This window comes from Neospora caninum, chromosome X (assembly GCF_000208865.1).
Source record: "Neospora caninum Liverpool complete genome, chromosome X".
In the NCBI taxonomy this organism is placed as follows: domain Eukaryota; phylum Apicomplexa; class Conoidasida; order Eucoccidiorida; family Sarcocystidae; genus Neospora; species Neospora caninum.
This window is the reverse complement of record NC_018396.1, coordinates 3,428,823-3,448,581: the sequence shown is the minus strand read 5'-3', so window position 1 is coordinate 3,448,581 and position 19,759 is coordinate 3,428,823. Positions and strand designations below refer to the sequence as shown.

General features: G+C 53.9%; 3 protein-coding genes across 3 annotated transcripts; all 3 read left to right on the top strand.

Moving 5' to 3' along the window:
• Positions 1–938: 938 nt before the first annotated feature.
• NCLIV_048790 (hypothetical protein) lies at positions 939–1,872 on the top strand (the record flags this gene model as incomplete). The annotated part of the gene is made up of 3 exons (XM_003884431.1): positions 939–1,020; positions 1,155–1,580; positions 1,751–1,872. 3 exons carry the CDS (start codon positions 939–941, stop codon positions 1,870–1,872), a joined length of 630 nt encoding a protein of 209 aa, XP_003884480.1.
• Positions 1,873–3,055: 1,183 nt separating this feature from the next.
• Positions 3,056–9,395, top strand: NCLIV_048780 (LCCL domain containing protein, related; the record flags this gene model as incomplete). Its single annotated transcript, XM_003884430.1, has 15 exons — positions 3,056–3,166; positions 3,879–3,969; positions 4,426–4,519; positions 4,570–4,743; positions 5,265–5,494; positions 6,158–6,393; positions 6,713–6,810; positions 6,865–7,228; positions 7,287–7,540; positions 7,598–7,935; positions 8,056–8,173; positions 8,229–8,552; positions 8,617–8,896; positions 8,954–9,126; positions 9,218–9,395. The coding sequence occupies 15 exons, from the start codon at positions 3,056–3,058 to the stop codon at positions 9,393–9,395; spliced, it is 3,063 nt and encodes a 1,020-aa protein (XP_003884479.1).
• A 509-nt stretch (positions 9,396–9,904) lies between these two features.
• NCLIV_048770 (putative N-terminal acetyltransferase complex subunit NARG1) lies at positions 9,905–18,897 on the top strand (the record flags this gene model as incomplete). The annotated part of the gene is made up of 14 exons (XM_003884429.1): positions 9,905–9,982; positions 10,278–10,504; positions 10,835–11,033; positions 11,270–11,442; positions 11,567–11,764; positions 11,949–12,208; positions 12,843–13,309; positions 13,983–14,110; positions 14,602–14,925; positions 15,530–15,858; positions 16,732–16,839; positions 17,501–17,671; positions 18,291–18,487; positions 18,853–18,897. The coding sequence occupies 14 exons, from the start codon at positions 9,905–9,907 to the stop codon at positions 18,895–18,897; spliced, it is 2,904 nt and encodes a 967-aa protein (XP_003884478.1).
• Between the last annotated feature and the right edge of the window lie 862 nt (positions 18,898–19,759).

The window sequence follows — 19,759 nt, the reverse complement described above, 5'->3', positions numbered from 1 at the left end:
TTCATTACCGCCCCCTCTTGCCGCTTCATAGCTTACCGCGCTGCAAACTTGATGAACATGCCGTCGATCCATTGGTCCCCCGCCGTGCCCGTCAGAGCCGTCACCTCTCTGTACCCGAGAAGCATCATCTCCACTCAACGCATCAGGCGTTCCAGGTTTCCTCTGCCTGATCTTGAGTTGGTGGCGGTGGCGTTCATGTTGCTGGTTCTTCGTGCAACGGATCCGTGAAGTTTTGCTTCTCTGGGGGGCAAACTTCGACAAAAACTTCTTCTCCATATACGTATCAACGAGTTTTTTCATCGTCGCCGATCTGGCTTCGTCTGTGGCGGCGCTATTTTTTTCTCGGTGTTTCCCCGGGCGGCTCGTGCGTGCTGAGCTCTCCTTGCCTTGCTTTACCGTCTCCGAGGACTGAGACACAGAAGCACCCAAATGTTTTGTGCCTCCATCTCTCCCCCTCTTGGTCGACAACGGTTTTTTCGACATCGATGCATCGGCACAGGCTCGAGGAAGATGATAGAAACCGAACAAAGAAGAAAGCAGTTTGCCCAAACACAAGAAGTATGAGCGCAGTTCTTTTTTATCGTTGCAGGTCCATGCATTCTGCATGCGAGGTCGAGGCGCTGCTCGAAGCTCGCATGCGTGAACCGCGGAGCATCGAGGCGGTCGAGAGACACGGCAGTGTGGTAGTCATAACAGCTCAATTTTTAGGTAATTTTAGCATTTCCACCTTCAGGTTATCAGAACCGTATTTTATTTGGCAGAAGGACGTTGGTGGAGGTTTAGAACGTATCGCCGGCACGTTGTGTCCGGTGGAGTTTGGTGTGTCAGCCCTCGTCGGAGAAATCTGGCAGAATTAGTCTTCCAGGACGACGAGGTTCGACAGAAACTCATGCAAAACATGATGTACTGCGACATTTCAACCTGAAGGACCGCTCAGGATGAGAGGAGGCCGGGGAGGAAGGGGAGGAGGTTCCACGGGCGACCGTAAACCGTGGGTCCGTGATGGGACCGAGCGCCGAGGTACGCGATGCACCATGCTTCGGTGTCGACAGCTGGCACGCTAGCGACTGTAAAGCAGGGCAGCCTGAAGTTACAGTGTAAAATACAGGTGATGCGTGGGCACTTTGTGTTCGCTTCTGTGATTGCTCTTTTAGGGCCTGTGATCGAGGAAGCTCCACTTTACCCGCCGAATCCGGAGCTTCGGCCTGCCTCCCGTCTTGATCCAGCCATGGGCTGTCTGGTCCTTATTCATCGATTATTGTCCAACTATTGGCGTAGCTCGGAGTTCCATATTGCTGACCGCCCACCCAAGCCCGAAGTTATGAGGTATTCGAATCGAAACCAAAGCCAAATGTACGACTTGGAGCTCCAGAAGGAAGCAATTGTAGCCCACTGCCTGAAGGAATACTTTCCTCCAGAGCTCCTGCAATCAAAGCTTTTGCGGCCGACCCGGGGATCAGGCAGATCGTGCGCCTCAGATTCTCGTCGGCAGCGACTAAAAGAGATGGAACAGAAGGAGAGCGAGAGCAGGGGAACTGACGAAAAGCAAAGGAATCCAGGCACCGAGGACAAGAATGAAGGTACGGTACCTTCATACGAGCCACTGTCGAGGAAATACAGCATTTGCGAGTATTCTTGTATTTTCTACAGACCATGCCATAATACTGGAGGCTCATTATCTATCCCATTTCTACAATAAAGAGCGCTGGTTTCATTCCCTTGCCTGTTGCTTTGAATATTTGTCTTGCAGACGAGCTATTCCCGGTTGAGGAACTTGAGGATTTTGGAGGAGATGATTACGCACACGACTACTATGCGGACGAAGATGTTGATGACCATTTGGAAGAAGCTGATGACGGCGGTGTCTTTTAGGTGTTTGATGCTCCTCGTTTGTGTGGGTCTCTGCTGGTCATCGATCCATCGTAGGTGTGTGGCTGCGATTACGAGACAGTATTGTAGCCTTGAATCTCATGCTGACCATCTACACTTTGTTGCACATGCCATCCTCATTTGTGGTGCTGAGCACCCGATGGTGAGCAACCTGAGCGGAGTTCTGTTGTCCTGTCTCAGTCTGAGGCGGTGAGCAGGCTCGTCGATACACAATGATACAAGGGAAAATGGACCAGGGAGTTTCACTCTGGTAATCGCCGTTCTTAGATTGAAGAAGTTAGGCCCCTTCAAATCGGTAGGGTTGTTATTCGGCTGTTTCTCTGAGGACTTTCCCGGCACTGAGCTTCTTACGAAAGGTGTCCAGCTGCCGACACGTAGGGCAGGGGGGGACGGGAGAAACTCCACCACCGGTTCTCCAAGCTCAATGGGCACCAGGATTCAGCTCGTGAGCAGGAGTCATCATATGCGCCACATAGGTTGCTGCGGGTGGCGTACAGCTTCCGTCACAAAAATGCAACAGCAGATACTATAGCACCGCGACCTGGCTACCATAGTGCTTCGTAGACCACCGCCACATTTTGTGTTGCATCAATATAACCTGTGAATGAGACGCTGGCGCAGAATCACACCGACTTACCATTTAGCATTTTTCAGATGAGAAGACACGGGTAGTAGATGAAGAATATGCCATACAACGCATGAGTAGACTTCTGGATTTTGCTGAGTTACACCCTCTTGTTGACGGCTGTGCAATCCGCGAGGTGCCCGCACTGGAGGTTCAAGCATGCCAATGAATGGGATTTGAGTAGATCGCGAGTGATACTTTTTTTCAGGGCATGACTGAACGAAGTAGTTCACGTCACGGGACGTTGACTCACGCTTAGGCGAATTCAGCCTGTTGTGCAGTGTACTTACAGGAGTCTGGCAGCGGTGGGTACACCGTACATAGGCTTGACACCGTGCTTCCGAACTGATTTCCAAGAAACCTGGCAACTTTCCTAGTCTCGATAGAGAGTTGGAAATGGGTCTTTAAAAGGGTTTCCCCGTTGTGGTCTGTTGCAGCGAGTGCCAATAATGAGAAATTACTGTGGTGGCATCTTGCTCCTTCTTGGATGCGTTGTTCATTGTTCGGCCCAGCATGATGCGTCTGACTTCTATGTGTTCAATGACTGCTCTGCAACATCCACAGAAGGCCCGGAATTTGTTGCTCACCGTGCGATCCAACCAGGCACAGGTTACTGGAGCAGTGCTGGTGGCCTTGCGGACGATGAACAAGGTAGGGAACATGCCATTCTGTCTAAGGCCAACCTGCGGTAACAGGCATTTCACGCAGTAACTTGGACTGGCTACCTGGCGACACCCGGAAAGATAAAAGGGGTCCGCGTCCGCTGGCAATATGCTCCAGGGGTAATCGCTCACCGAATTTGCAGTCAGACAGCATTACATTTCTGCCGGTTTGCCGTCAGGAAGTTCAAGTTGCCGTTTCACCAAACGGGGTGGACTACCATGTTGCCTTACCGTGGAGACCGGCAGGAAGTTCTGCAAGTTAGTGAACACGTGATTTGCGTAGCTGTCGAGATTCAACATGAAAGATAAAACGGTCAGCTGCGTACGACGAGGATATTTTGTTTGGTGGTGATGAAGAAGCAAAAGTCGTCGTCATTGGCATGCGCAACCAAATTCATGGCTTTTATGGCATAAACGAGGCGAAGCCGTTAGGATCTGGCGAGCCACTGATGATGATCGTCGGAGGCGTAACAAGTCCAGCTGGAGAAATGTGCCTGCAAGTATGAAGAGTTTCTACACGAGCTTGTAGTTTCTTACCAGAGTCTCTGCGTTTGTCAGGTCGAAGCGGGGAAATTCAATTCGGAAGGCTCTTCCGTGGTCATCGAATCGTGCACCTCCGCTTTGGCTGCGGGCGATGGAAGGGTGACCTACCTTTTTTTCTCGTCACAACGAGAACGCCATTTCGCTTGTGTTTTCTGCAGGAGCTCTGGTACAGCACACCTCAGATGCAGCTCGTGAGTGCCAGGAGCAACCCCCCAAAATGCATGACCCTCCAAGACGGCAGCACAGAAGGTGGGCTCCAACGCGGTGTGAAGTTAACAGTGGCAGAAGCCCGCATGACATCACGACCAACCAGAGGGAGGGAAGATTGTTTTGACAGACTGCCTCCGAGCACTTGAAGAGGGTGACGGGCGTTCCTCGTGGACGTTCGAAGGCAACTCGCAGCTACGCTTGCAGAGAGCGGGTGCCTGGTGTATGACACAGAAGAATGTCAACGGCAGTTCGCCCGGTGTCGGTAATATTATAACGAGTGGCGAGGCGACAGCAACTAGCTCCAACAGTTCCGATGCAGCCCATGGGGCAAATGAAGCGATCGACAAAGACTCGAACTCATCCTGGCGTTCTGGCCCAGTTGACGAAGCAGGAGACCAGACAGTCGTCTTGACAGTGGATCTGGGTAAAGTAGAGGCATTGTGAATCTCACGTCACCCACGCTGATACGTTCAACCATCACTGCTGGTGCTTCAGGAAAGGCCAGCAAAGTGGTCAGTGTGCGCATCCAATGGGAGTACCCTGCGTTGTCATACGAAATCTACACCAGCCCCGATGGGAAATCCTACATGTAAGTCACGACGTGGGAAACGTTGTATCCACGAGGAACCTCTTTGCCAGCCAACAGGCTGTGAACCCTGCAAACCCCGCTGCTGACACCCTCGATGAGCTGCATGCAGCTGTTGCCCAGTTCATTCAAATTCGTATGCTCAAGCCACACCCGCGCCTAGGAAAGGCTGACGACAGTTTTGTCTACGGCATCTACGAAGTCCACGTCTACGCGAACCGTCTCGGGTCGGCTGTCGCTCCGTGCACCGAAGCAGCTAATTCGGATGATGCCAGGGACAAATACTTCGTTGAATACGTTACAAGCTTCAACCCCGTTTTGGCTGATAAAATCACCTCTATGGAGGACGACATACTTTTTCGTCAAAGGGGCTTAAACACAAAAGCACAGGAACTCGAGACGCTGTTGCCTGAAATGGAAGGGTGCCGGAACGACAAGCTCCAGTTCGCTGAGCGAATGAAAAGAACGTCGAGGAGAGCTGGGAGAATTTTCGGAGAGTTCCAGTCCGCGACTGGAGCAGATGTGCATCGACATAATGCTCGGTCAGGCATGAAAGAGGGTTAGTCATTCCTTCCTTGACTAGCTTCATACTCGACACCAAGCTGAGTTCAGGTGACTCTCCTGCGATCCCCGCGGAGGATTGCTATTCGATAAAGACTAGGGACTCCTCAGCTGTTTCTGGCTTCTACTGGTACGTGTGTTTTCCTGCACAAGCAACATTCTTGAGAGCAACATGTCCTTTTCCCAGGATCATGCCTCAGTGCAGTCCTGCACCACTCCGAGTGTACTGTGATATGACCACTGGCAGCTCAATCTATGTTTGGAACGGCACCCCAGTCCGAAAGCCGGGTGCTACTTTGGATGACGTTGTATCGCTTGACGATGTTAGAAACAGCTGCGCCCGAGTTGGCCTAGAACCGATGGTTCCGAAAAGTCCCCAGCATTTCAAGAGCATTTTAACCGCGCTCTATCAGATGGGTAAGCAGAGGCAGTCTTCGCTACCTGGCTATGACTCATCATACGCTTGCTGACAGGTTTCAATCTGAATGGCAAGGGAGCTGTTCCCTTAGCGTTTGACTACGGCTGTCTTGACGGAACTTGCGCGGGACACTACAGGGTGGGTCAGCGCTGGCGGTGTAAACAAAGTGCGTATATGATGTGCGACCTCACAGGACTTGAGTGACGGTGTTACTGACTTAACGTCCTTAGTTTTGTCGCAGTCGGCTCCGGACTCGTCTCCAGTAAAAATGGATACTGCAGGTGAATGCCCTATCAGATCCACAAAAAGTCGTTTCTGCTAAGCATCTTGTTCTTCCAGGGCTTGGGTTCAACGCGGAGAGGACATCTTTCTTCGACCTTGGTTCTGCTCCCCTTGTAGCTTTAATCTGCTCTACGAACACGATCGAAGGAGAAGGTTCAGCGTAAGTTCTACGCTCTGTGAGCATGTGAATGAAACACCTGTCTGAAACTCGGTTCAGCCCCAATATCGACATCGATTGCGAGACGACTGCCGAAGGGCATGAGGCTTTTGGAGGAATCATAAACGTAGGAATAACTTTCTCAGACGTGTCGGAAGTTGTGCAGCCGCATTCGCAGTCTTCCAGACAAACGTTGTAGTCGAGTGTCCGTCTGACTGTCCAGACGACACCAAGCTGCCCGTATATGGATCCGACGGCGTGTACTCAGCAACGAGCTCTATATGCCGAGCAGCCATTCACGCCGGCCTCATCAAGACTGGAGGAGTTGTGAACGTGTCCATTGAATCTCCCCGCGCGTCTTACGAGGGTTCGGTCCAGAACGGCATCGTGTCGTCAGCCCTCGAAGCATCGCCGGGCTCACGGGCTATAGCGAGCATTCGTCTCGGTACCATATTTAAGGTAAGCTACATCGTCAGTTGCATTTGATCTATTTTGTCAGCTAACAACTGCTCTTTACATAGGAGTGCCCTACTGTTGAGCATGAACAGGAAACCGCGCAGCGCGCTGCTACTTCATTCTTGGAAACCGCAACAGAAGGCAGTGGTTCACCCGCGCAGTTTTATACAGACACGACCGTCGACGCAGACATTCAAGATGCCTTACAACAGACGATTCAAATGATCGGTAATTCAAACTAGCATACTCATGGAATTACCAACTTAACTGCCACGACTTCGCAGATTTAATGCATAATGTGGATCCTGAAATCTTTACAGAGGCGAAGGAGGAGGCTGGGATGGCGATTGGAGCCTCCCGAAAACAGCTGAAGCCTGCAGAAAAGCTCCATCGTGCCCAGACCGCTCAGGTGCTCGAAATGTAAGGCTATTACTAACATGGGTTATTTTAGTTCCAAACTCCCTATTTGTGTAGGTTCGTTGGCACGGAGAGTCTTGCTGCTCGCTGGCTTACAGAAGCGGGAAACATGTTCCAGATGCTGGATCAGCTCAACCAGAAGTTACAGATCGTGGAACAACAACATTTGGAACAGACAGGATTCGAATCCTTCAAACTTTATCCGCAGTCGATGGCGTTCAAGGATTACTTCGAGACGTTCGACAGCGTGCGGGCGAAGCACGGACCCAGCAATTGGGGCTACGCCACTGCGCCGATCCAGGGGAGAAAAGCATCCATCGGGCAGTCCAGAAACATCGTCGGTACCTCCGAGACAGAAGGGACGTATGCAATGCTGCGTGGTCGCCGTTTTTATGACGCAGATATCCAAATCTCTTTCTATGTAAGAAGATACCAAAAAAGGAACAGACTGACACATATGATATCGTTGCGACGTTTAGGCAGCCGGATCCGGTAGCGTGGGGATTGCCTTTAAAATGAGGGATCTCAACAACATGTACCTGCTCTGGATGAACCAGCAACAGGCAGTGAAACGGTTGTTCCGCATTGAGAATGGGCAACCTACCGTCCTTGCCGAACGTAAAGATGGCGGCTATATCCAAGGCAAATGGTTCAACGTGCGAATCGAAACGAACAAGGGAGTCATCAGCGTTTGTATCGGAGAAGAGGGATCAACGGAAGTCGAGGTATTTAGGTAAGATGTGTCAGAATCCTCGGCCTCTCTATCCTGTCTGAAACATTTGATTCACAGCGTTCTCGACGAGCGTTTTATGGTTGGTTCTGTTGGTTTTTTTTCGTCCGGGATGGAGGCCGGTGTCTTCTTCGAGGGCCTGAAGATCGAGGCCAAAGAGTGTGGGACCCCATCCAAGGCAACTGCGCCAGCACCACCAAGGTGCTCCACGTTTACAGATACCTTCTACGGGAACCCCAATTCAATATACCGTAAAATCGACGCCTCCGACGCCACCGGAGCAGAAGGCTCGTGGGTTTACAAGGTAGTTGAGGACGAGTACGTCAGTTCTAGGAACCAAAACATAGCTTCCACCTCTTCAGGCGAACATTGGTGGCAGAAACAAAGTGTTGGCCCAGGTTAATGCTGTTAGAGGCCCTTCCGAAATTGGCACATCCGCAGTGATCAAGGGAAACAGAACATGTGAGGAAACTCTCATACGATGACCAGCAAAGATTGGACTATTGATTGCTGTGCAGGCAAGAACGGTTACTTCGTGTTCGAGTTCTTTCCCCAGTGCACTGGAGGCATAGTGGGAGGCATCTTCCGTTTCAACTCTCCACAGGAATACCAAGTTGCAGAGCTGGCACCAAATGAGTAAGTTCCCTCCCCACTTCCACACACGATTGTTGGGATCTCATCCCTGCTACAGGCTAAGGATCCGGGCCATTTCTAACGGACAGCCCAAAACAGTTGCCCGCACGCCAGCGTCGATGGGTTTGAACAAGTGGCACCGGATGGAGATAAACTTTGAGGGGTCGACGGTGTCCGTGCGACTGGAAGGCCCTGGCGGCAGTGTTACACATCTCTCAGCCGAGGATTTCTTTGGCGGCCAGACACGTGACGGCATGGTCGGCTTCTCCGCATACAACTGCGGAGGGGTTGCCTTTGACTCCATCCAGCTCTCACCGTACAAATTGGAGTCGATCGCCCCGACCGAGAGCGTTTTCACGTCTATTTCGGCGACGAAGGCATGGTGAGTGGAAACTGTCATTCATCCAAGACAAGTTCACTGTAAAAGGACAAATAACGCCTCTCAGGCAGCCATGCCTTGCTAGCGTCCATATTCTCCACCGGCGGGATGAATGCCAGCGAATGTTTGAAAGGGAACCCACATTTCGCCAAATTGCCTGCGCGCAAGATTTTTGCTCCGAGTGCTGCAACTACAACACTAGTCTGCTCCCGAGATCAGAATGGGAACAGTGCGAAAAGAACTGCCGTCGAAACGATCCGTTGGCTTCACATCTCGAAAAGGGGCTGGTAACGAGGCTGGGCACTTGCCTAACGAACCTAGGTGACGCAGCTTCTCACTGCGAAAAGGTTAGTGCGACTATAGCACGGCTGTAATCTACCTCTACAAACGCTGTGCCTCATCAGGGAATTCTGGCCTGCCAAAAGGAAGCGTGCGAACTGTGCTGCATGAGCTGGTCTCGAACTGGAGGTCTCGATCACATTGGCGCCGACCTTCAGAGGGACGTGACTGAGCGAGAACAGAAGGAGTGCAAATTCCAGTGTGCGAGACACTTGGTTTCACACGAAAACCAGGAACTGTAAAGGCATCCGTCACGAAAATGACCCGTTCAGATACCGGGATATTTTGTTTATGTAGAATGACCGAATGTTTTGGCACTGCATGCGTAGCTATATGCACGTCGTCGATATTATCGTGTTGGGGAACCGAGAGTGGCATGGTGTGCTCGTAAACGTACGAGCGCAGCATGTCTGTATCCCACAGTGGGGCTTGGGCATGTCGTTGTTCTTTTACTTATTCCGGAATGTTCCAGCCTTTTACCGAAGGCTCGAGCTCTCTCAACCCTAAATACATGCTTCTTCATGGTCGTCCTCACGGCGCCGACTGCGGCCAATCAGTTGGGGAAGTGCACCTGCACTGCCCGCCACGGGGACAGAGCACATGCAGTCACATGGGTGGATTTTTTTTTCACGTCCGTTCATGCTTCCCCGACCGCGCGCTAGGAACTCAGTCGAGTTGCATTGTGCCTCAGCTGTTGCTTACAATTTTTTCTTGCACCGCGAGTAAAGAAAGGTTGCTTGTGCCCCCACTCAGTGGTCCTTCCCATGTGAATATCTTCGAAGGACTGACGGGCCCGGGCCTTTCCATCGCCGTGACCCTGACCGCGGCCTCAAAAGCTCGTTGGGTAGCCGACGCTGAGTTGGCAAATTGGGTGCTGCTTGGCCTGAAAAGGGGGTAGAAGCAACTCACACGCAACTTCTATGCCTTCTCATGTGGACGTGAACCGTTCCCAGCCAAGGAGGACGCTGCCAGTCAGACACGACAATCGCTACATGCATTAACGGCATGCAGCAACAATGTCGAAATCACGCACAGGAACTTCGGGCACGAATGCCCTGCCTAGCAAAGAACAGTCAATTTTCAAGAACCTGGTGGTAAGAAGTTTCAGTCTGAGTTTCGCTTGGTGACGTCGACGCCTTGGAAGGCGCCAGCGTACTTTCCACATCCTGTTCTGTCGTGGGCCGTGCAGGGGGCGGGAGTTCCCCCGTGGTGCTCGATTCTGTAGACAGTGCTTAGCATCAGGCATGTTAGCGCGATTTCAAGCTGCAGCACTGGAGTGGCTCGCAGGGCGAGCTGGCGGGCTGTGGCGAGGTAGTCGGCACGTGTGGCCGAACTTAGTCGAGCCAACCTCCTCGTCACTTGGCAACCTCTGTTTCCTCGACTTTGCAGTATCTGTACGAGCACAAACACTTCAAGAAGGCCATCAAGCAGGCGGATGTGATTCTGAAAAAGTGTCCAGACCATGGGGAGACGCTGTCGATGAAAGGTTTGGTCCTTTCAAATATGCGACCGGAAAACAAGGAAGAGGCGTACGAGCTTGCCAAGCGAGGCTTACGATGCGACTTGAAAAACTACGTGTGCTGGCATGTTTTGGGATTGATATATCGTGCAGACAAGTGAGTTCGAGAGAAGGTTCAGTCCTTCACGAAAGTGGGAAGGCGGTAGACGAAGTCCGGGACGATGCGGTGCGCTGTCGTCGAGGTCCGGCTGAGCTGATAGGAGCCTTGTGAGGACGCGGGAGAGCCGCATCAACCGTTTCCAGCTTTTCGGTGATATCGGAATGGGTACAAGGGCGTGCGAATGAAAGTTTGGCTCGAAGAAGACTTCACACGAGGGTGCGATTCTAACATGAGCTCCACCAGATCCGCCACGCAGCATGAGTGACGTGTGCAACGTGCACTTTTCCATTCGAACGCGAACGATATGCTGTGGCGTGTTTTTGCCAGGGACTATTTTGAGGCTGCCAAATGCTTTACTCAAGCGGTTCGTCTGAGCCCTGGGAATTTTCAGATTTTGAGGGATCTGAGCAATCTTCAGATCCATGAACGAAACCTCGAAGGCTTCCGAGAGACTCGGAGGCAGATTCTGGCCACCCGTTCACAGTTCATTCGGGAGTGGACGGCGTTCGCTCTTGCAAACCACCTGGTAAGTTTCCTTTCCCCTCTGGCCCATGGGACCGATCCGCAGGGTCTGCAGCGCTGGAGTGCAGAAGTGGGGCTACATGGCTACATGCGCCGAAGGTGGAGAACATATTGGGGCTCTTCCCATCTGCAGCTTCGCCGCGCTTTGCGTTTTGGATCACTCGAGGCGCTTGGCAGCTCTGATGTGGAACGCGGTACCTTGAGGTCTTTGTGCACTCGCTGAATATCCCTGATGTGCAGTGCGGATCGCTCGACGTGGCGCACGACTTGCTGTCCGAAGTTGAAAAGCAGTTTGAAGATGCCAAGGACATGGATTCGTTTGACAAAAGCGAGATCATTCTGTACAGCGCGTCAATCCTGGAGCAAGCAGGACGGTTTGAGGACTGCATGAAGTACCTCAAAGAAAGAGAGGAGTGAGTTTTCCGCACAGGAGAAGACATCTGACTCACCCCCGGGGCCACGTCTGCTCAGGTGGTTGGGCGGTGACGCCCCAAGAAGCCACATGCGTTTTTGTGGCACAATGCGTTCTCTCTTCAGGAGAATCACAGACAAGATGTCGATGCTGGAGATGCAGGGGCGTCTCGCCTTGCACTGCGGCCAACGCGAAGAAGGTCGAAAAGTGTATTCTGCCTTGTTCAAACGTAACATGGACAACGACGTCTACGCCCTCTGCCTGCTTGCATGCCATGACGATCCAGAGTTAGCGCGATTGTGCAAGCTGCCGATCCGTGATTCGTAAGCGTCGAATTCCCCTCGTCGGCGCGGCGGCTGACTCGAACACACTCACCTGAGGCGGCAGCCGTGACGGCACTTTGCCCGTTCCCACACACCGAGCAATCGATCTGCAGGTTTGGGCTTCGAGGCGTCCCTCCGTGTATGCAATGTCTGTTGTTTTTCTGCTCATGCCACTGTCTCTCAGGGCCCATGACGGGGCGGCAGGACGAGGCGCGTGCGTCGAGCTGCTCCCTGGATGCTTGGCGTCGACGGGAGAAGGCCGAGCAGGCTGGTTGCCTGGAGCGGAAAACCGCAAGGCGCGCCAACGTCTCGGCCTTCTGGACCCGAACGTCATTCCTTTTACCGGCTGGAAACGGAGGCGAAACAGCACACCGTCGCCGCTCTTTGTCGTAACTCGCGTGCCGACAGACGCTGAACAGGACCGACTTATCCATTTCTTTGACGGTGGGTCGGCCTGGCCTGTTTGTCTCTCGCGCGCGTTCACAACCTGTTTCCCACTTCCGTTTTCGCAAGAGAACGCGAGACCCCTGGCCCGACGCCCGGCTCAAATCTGGTTTCTCGAAATCGAGAACACGTCAACTTGTGTGTAACGAATCTTCAAACTGGACAGCACGTGTACGAGGGACCGCCGGGAAACAATCCGCCCCCGATCGTCTGTTGTTCAGTCTGCCTGATATTCAGCGCAGCACGCTGGCCACATTCGTCAGAGTGTGCAGACGGGAAGTGTACGCATCACCAGGTGCCGCCTCCTAAACTGTTCCTCTATTTGCCGGTTAAAGGCTGCGCGGGTCTGCTTCTCCGCTGTGTTCGTGACGTAAACGGATGCGCGCCGAATGACGTCCTTCCGTTTTTTCGTAGACCACGCGTTTCCAGCAGGAGGCACACGACGTGAGGCTCTGTGGAACATCGGCTGGACGCTTCACGAAAACGCGCGAATCGGTTGTTCTCTCTTTTCCGCGCTTCGACAGCGTTAGTTCCGGTGTGCGCACGCGTTCGGTCCTCCGAAAATGCCGAGGCGACGCTCTGTGCACTGACCGGCATCTCTGCGTGCTTGCCGGTGTCTTTCTTGTGTCCCCAGGCCTCAAGTCGGAGTACGGAAAAGTGTGCTCCCTGCCGTCGTTCTTGGTTCTTTCCTTTCTTACCGGGGACCGCTTTCAGTCCCGTCTGGACGCTTTCCTTCGGCCTGCTCTCCGCAAGGGCGTCGTCTCTCTCTTCTCGTCTCTTCGCCGTCTGTACACTCCAGATCGCATTCCACTGATTACTGCTCTTCTCGAGTCCTACGTCTACCATTTGGAACAGGATGTCTCGACGTTTGGTCCCGCCGGGGGTTCGTTGGTCGAGAACGGCATTCACTCTTCGAGGTGGGAGAAGCGAGAGGATGAAGCCGCCAACCCAGTCGACTCGTTTCTCGAGAACGCTGCTTCGTCCGATAACAAGGAGCGCGAGGGAGAGATGCCAATGTGTCTTCTCTACTCCTACATGCTCCTCGCGCAGCACTACGACTTCCTCGGGAGGACCGACAAGGCTCTCGCTGTTGTTGACAAGGTACGAAGCGAGTCGCCTGCGACCTTGGAAGGAGCGTGCTTGCCGTTGCGGATCTTCAAATCCACAGGCTTCCCATGTGGGACTCGAGTTCACGTCTCTAGTCCACCGCACGGTTACGTCCTGAAGGCATCATCGTTACGACCGCGCGGTTCTTTCGGACCATCTACTAGGTTGTGCTCTAGGCAAGCTCGTCGGAGGCGGGACAGACCTTACACGTAGCGAACCGAGCGTCTCCTTCTGGACGCAGCGAGAGACCGGAGTCTCCCTTGAGACACGCGGCCTTGCCACGGAAGCGTAACGTTTTCTCCAATCGTGCCAAGGCCCCAAATGTTGTTCCGCCTCCGACAGGGCGCACCAATGCGGGCGAAAGGAACCCTCTTGGGTTTGTTTTTTGGGGCTGGGCACGTGTGCTGGTCTGGCCTCGTTTGCGCCGGCGCGCGGTTCCCGAGAAACGCGTGCACGGAGGCGTTCCCGCACGCAACGGCCTACCCGCAAAACGTCCATTCAGCGCAGACCGCAAGCACAGAGTGGAGACGCGCATCTGGTTGGAAAAGCGTTTTGCCAGGAAGGGGCGCCGACACCAACCGCGGAGCGAAGAAAGCGAACGGAGGGCGTTTTCAGCCCTTGTCAAAGGTTTGTTTTTTCGCCGTACGTGCTTCGCGTTTGCCTCCAGGCCATCAAACATACCCCCACTCTGGCGGATTTGTATCTGGTTAAGGGCCGCATCTACAAGCACGCCGGCGCGTACAAGGAAGCGTGCGACTGGCATGAGATCGCGCGGAGCCTCGACTTGGCTGACAGGTTCGTCTCCACCTCTTCCAGCTTCGTCAACGGTTCTCTGTCTTCTTTGAGACGCTGTCCTGAAGACTGTCGTCGCCGGTGTGCGGCGGGGCCAACGCCCTCGGTTCTTCGTGTGCGTCTTGTGAGATGAACGGCGCGCCGCGTTTCACTCGTCTGTGTAGAAACTGTTTCTGACCTGTTCCTTCCAACTCGAGTTTCGGTGGACCGGCGAACTACCGGTGAACACAGCTTCGTCTGGTGCCGTCAACGAAAGAAGAAAAAGGTTTCCAATATATTGTCTCTTCGTCAGCCTCGGCGTCTACCTTAAACACCACTGGAACCGGAGAGGCCTGTTGGTGTCGTTCTATGGCTACTCGACTTGGACACGGTGCGGGACACATTTGACCTGAAAAGTCGCCTCCGCAAGGGCGTTCTGTATCGGCCGACTGTCATGTCGTTTTGGTTCCGCTCCGCTCGTGTCTTTGTTCTCTCGTGGTTCTGTGCCTTCTCAGGTTCCTCAACACCAAGGCGTGCTGTTATTTGCTTCGCGTGAATCGCGCGGAAGAGGCAGAGACCGTGGCGAAACTGTTCAGCCGTCAGTCCGATGCGGATGGCCTGCACAGTATGCAGTGCATGTGGTTTGAGCAGAAGACAGGGAAGTGCCACCTGAGGAACAACTCGATTGGACCGGCTCTGTATGAGTTCAACGCCGTCCTGAAACATTTTCGGGATATCCGGGAGGACCAGTTCGACTTCCACCCTTACTGCCTGCGGAAGTTCGCCTACCGAGCCTACATTTCGTTCCTCCGGATGCAAAACAAACTCACCTCTCACCTGTAAGGGAGGGAACGAGGGGACGCGTGCCGGCGCCCTTCCGACGTTGTCTTTGTCAACCCATGTTTGCGGGCACTCCACTCATATTTATAGGAGCATATGCAGACACTCGTGTACAGCGTACCCTGTACCCAAATGCATGCATCAGAGAATGCGTGCACACGTGTGTACAGGCATGTATATATGTATATGTGTGTATAGATGCATATGCGCGCATGCACATCAAATGCCGTGCGCACCTGTGTACCCCGGACACACGCGCCGTCGGGCGGTTGCGCCAGGAGGCAGCGACCGCCACACAGAAAAGGAACAGGATGTGGTTCGCGACCAGCCAGGCGTGTGTAACCGACTCTCTCGAGGTCTCGGGACGGCACATGCCTCGACGCTGGCTACCCTTCGAGGAGCAATGAGCGAGGGGGAGGGGAGGCGAGAACGATCTCGAGGTAGGATCGTGGGTTTGCCTTCCGTGCTGTGTGTGAGCTCTCGGCGTCGCGGCGGCTCCCTTCACAGGATAGGGGCACAACACTTGGTCTCTCGCCGTCCCGTTTCCCTTGTCCCTCCTCTCGCCAAGTGTGTCCGGACTCTCGTTCTTCTCCGTTCCCTCAGCTTTTTCCGTCGAGCCGCGCGTCAGTACGTCCGCACTTTCCTTGCTCTCCATGACGGCGAACTCGACTTGGAGAAGGCGCGTGCGCGCGCCGCCGAGGCGCATGCAGTCGAGCAGAAGGCCGAGGGGAAGAAGAAGAAGAATCGCTCGGCGGCACAGACGAACAATGGCGCCGCGACGACAGACGCCGGCAGCAAGGACTCCTCGGGCGCAAGGGTGCTCGAAGCCGAGCCTCTGGAAGCAGCCAGCCAGGTCGTGGAGCAACTTCTCGACGCCTCCGCTGCGGACCAACAAACGCACGTCTTGCACTACCACGTCGCTGCGCGGAAGAGTAAGCGCGCGCAGGGACGGAGAGACGGAGAGGAGGGAGGCCAAGTCTAGCAGGAACCGTGTCGGTGGCTGTGGCGCGCGCGCGCGCCTCCGCGTCCCAGGCTGCGGTCTGTGTGGCAGGCGATTCACGGCAGGGGCGACGGGTACCTCACTGAAGGCGGCGCAGGAAGGAAGAGTCCATGGACACCAAAGGACAGAGAAACAAATATATTGAAAGAGACCGCAGGCAGCAGCCGTGGTGGGAAAGACAAGTGCACGAGGTGCAAAATATATATATATATATATATATACATATACATATACATATATATATACATATACATATATATATATATACATATATACATATACATATACATATATATATATACATATATGTATGTGTATGCACGTTTTTCGTCGTGCGTGTTCGTTCGAGAGGAGAGGGAGAGAAGCAGAGGAAAGGAGGGAAGACACAGTGGCAACCGACTGGGAGGCAGCGGTTAGAACCGAGGAGCTCCAGAGAGCGGCAACAGACGGGATTTCCGGCGCCGCTGACACGAGACGCGACTGCGAGGAAGCGAAAGAGCGTTCGCTCCCCCTTCCCCCCCCTTGCGGTGGACGGAAAGCCTCTTTTTTCTGCGATGGCGCGCCGGGGGCTCAGCGAGGCAAAAGGAGGCGGACGGTCTTAGGCTGTGGGCACTGAAGTGTCGCCATGTTTGCGTCGAGTTACGATGATGGATATGCGTGGTTCCAAGCGTCACAGCGGACGGCGACATCGCTGGGCGAAGCACGCCGAAGATCATTTAAAGAAATGGATTTTTTTTGGCGCTCCCTCTTTCCTTTCTTGCCGCGAATGGTGACCGTTTGTGGCGTGCGCTGCGACGCCCTGCAGAGAAAACGCTGGCGATGCTCCTGGCGGTTGTCCGACTCTGGAGATTGGCCGAGAAGGACAGACTGACGCCTCGTCTCGTTCCGCTGCTCCTTCACTTCTGCCGGACTGGTGAGCATTCCGAGCGTGCAAATGAGATCGGCGCTGTTGAGAGAGAGTCAAATGACGCTGTGCCTTGAGGAGCTGCCGACGCTCCCTCCTGCGTCGCTTGGGGTCTGGCGCCTGCGTCCGGCATTTGTTTCGACTCGGGTGTCGGGACGGACGGCAAGATCAGCGAGACGTGCACGCAGATCTGCACAACCTGGCAGAAGGCAGCATCCACTGATGGATGCGAGAGAAAATTGGGGCGAAAGGTGGCCCTCGAGTATCGTACGTGTCGCAGACGAGTAACAAGATACACCGGATAAAAGACATGCGGCTGACTCGCGACCCGCGCGGGGTCGAGGTGCGGTTTCCCAGGCTGAGACAGGCTCTTTGTTTCGCGTCCTTGTTTGGCGCGCCGTTCCCGGTTTTGTCGACATTGCTTCAAGCCCCGTGCCAGCCTGTGCCAGCGGCTATCCTGACAGAAATGGTTGGAGGTCTCCGACAAGCATGGTTTGAGGAGCATGCCTCCAACAGTGACCGTAGACTGCCTCTGCGTGTTTTCGTTCTCGAGTCGCTCACAAAGGCGACGTAGGGCATGCAGGGTGTGCAGACAGAGGGGGAAGCATTCGTCAGAGTGGGGGGTTCCATGTCTCGTCTTTTTCTTCGCTTTTTTTGTTTGAACTGTCAGCGTCCTTGGACGACCTACCCTACCTGGAAATGGCCAAAGAAGCCCTGGCAGAGATTTTCGGCTCTGCGCCCGAGAACACAGCGGCGTTGCGAGCGACAGGCGACGCGTATTGGCAATCCGTTGTGGGCGCATGCCAGCGGAATCCTTGGAATTTTCGGCTTCGACGTGCAGGTGAGCGTCTCTGTCGTGTAGGTGTACTCTTACTTTTCTTCTGCTGTCTCGCAGAGGCTCGGAAGGCTTTATTGGATTGGAAAATCATGTTTCCCCGGGCAGCGCCTATGGACACCCTTGGTGTCGAGTTTCATCACCCGCTGACCGGAAACATGATGTCGCCTCTCTGTCCCAAAAGCCGTCTTCGACTGTGTCTGTTACCGTGCGGAGGGGTTGTTTCGAGCACAGTCGTGTTTGTCGCAGAAATGGAGACAGTCGCCGAGGGTTTAGAGGCCTTCCGTGAAGGTCGAAGAAGTTGGCGGGTTCATTCTTTGCTGGATGTGCGCATGCATGCATATATATACATGCAAATTTATGTACGCGAATGAGAAGAAGAGACAGGGCTGCCGATGAGAGTGAGCCCCGACAAGAGACGATTGTCTCTTTTGGGCGGCACGAAGCGGCGGTTTCATCAGATCTGCGCGTGCGTTAGGGTATGGAGTCGGTACCAATACCGCGACGTGGGGAACCATCGGTAAACGTAGCCGCAGACGGATTATCGAGTTGAGAAAAGAGGGTGCGAAGAGCCACCCGAGAGTCAGTTGAGACGGTGGTGAATGTTCGCCTTCGTGTGATGCAGCTGTTGAGGCACATGCATTCACCCAGCAGCCGATTACGCCGGACCTCCCGTTCCTCGCCTTCCAGCCGTTCCCTGCGGGCGTGAGTGAAGACGCCCTCAGGCTTCAGCCTGACATGCCGACACTCCGAGAATGTGAGAAACTCCTCGAAGTCCTATCCAAGCATGCGTCGGCGAAACCTGCGGCGGAAGCTCTCAAGGTAGGAGAATGTTTCGGCGCAGTCAGCCTTTGTCTGTGACGTATCGAAACCGAAAAGTTCGCGTGGAGCACGTTTCGCCGGACAGGCATGCCGGGTAGGCGTTTTCCGACAACGCGGCTGACGCGTTAACCGTTTCCCGTTTGAACGCCGCGGTTAGCGACCGGTCTCGAATTCCCCGGGAGACAAGGACCGGACAATTCACTGTTTTTTGCGAGCAACCAGAAAGGAAAGACTGAGTGGTGAAGAGGAACCTGTGGAGCCGCAGGCCGGCTGTTTTCTCTCTTATCAATCTGCAGCGGTCTTCAACGTTGCGCATGGACGTTTCCTGTTCCCCGTGTGTGTGGTGGTGGCTTTCTGTCTTACAGGCAATCTGCAAGCAGCGATTTGCGCTCGCGGAGAATTTCTCATAAATCTGTTTTGATGTCAAGTGTCGTCCTTTTTTCGGATCTGTTTTTGTTGCCTCCTTCCCTGTGTGGCGCTGACCGCCCTTGTTGACGGACTTCTGCGCCGTCGCCTGGTGCTTGCCAATATCTGCTGCACTGCGAGGGAGTTTCGCAGCGGGGCCTCGCCGTGTGTACTTTTTTCGCCACATTTGAGACAGGGTCAGCTTTCGCCGCATGCGTGAGTTCCCGTTGTCCGTCATTCTTCCGAACGACTATCTCCTGACTATGGTTTAGCCGCTCGCTTCTGAAAAACTCTCACTGTCTCGATTTCGAGAAATGGACTGAAGTGCTTGTCGAGCGATGCCCTCGAAAGTGCTTTCCGACCACAGAAACCGGAAACGTACAACGCAGCCTCCGATATGGTGCCCCCAAATGGAAAACTTAGCAGCCAGCAGTGCATGTTGCTGTTCGTCATTCGTTTTATCGGTTACGGCACTATTTTTGTCTCACACCTGCCTGAGATACGCCGCTATATCCTTCAGCAAACGCCAGCATTACACACATTAGTTTTCGACATTCTTTAAGATTCCCGGTACATATTACTGCAAAGCATTGGTCGCTTCTAGTTATAGGGCTGGAAATGCCCAGCAAATGAGCGAAACGAGGAAAAGATCGTTTCGTCGGTGAGGCGCAGCGCTCAGTGTGTGATCCGTGCAAGCTTCAGCGAGCCTCTGGCTAACGGATGAACTGAAGTTCTGCACACCTGACTTGTACCACGCTTGCATCCATACGACGCGGATGAATCGGCGCCACGCTCGAGGCGCCCCCAAGCGTAACAATTTGGCAGTTGTCAACAATACCGAAGCATGACGGTAACTCCGCGCGTAGA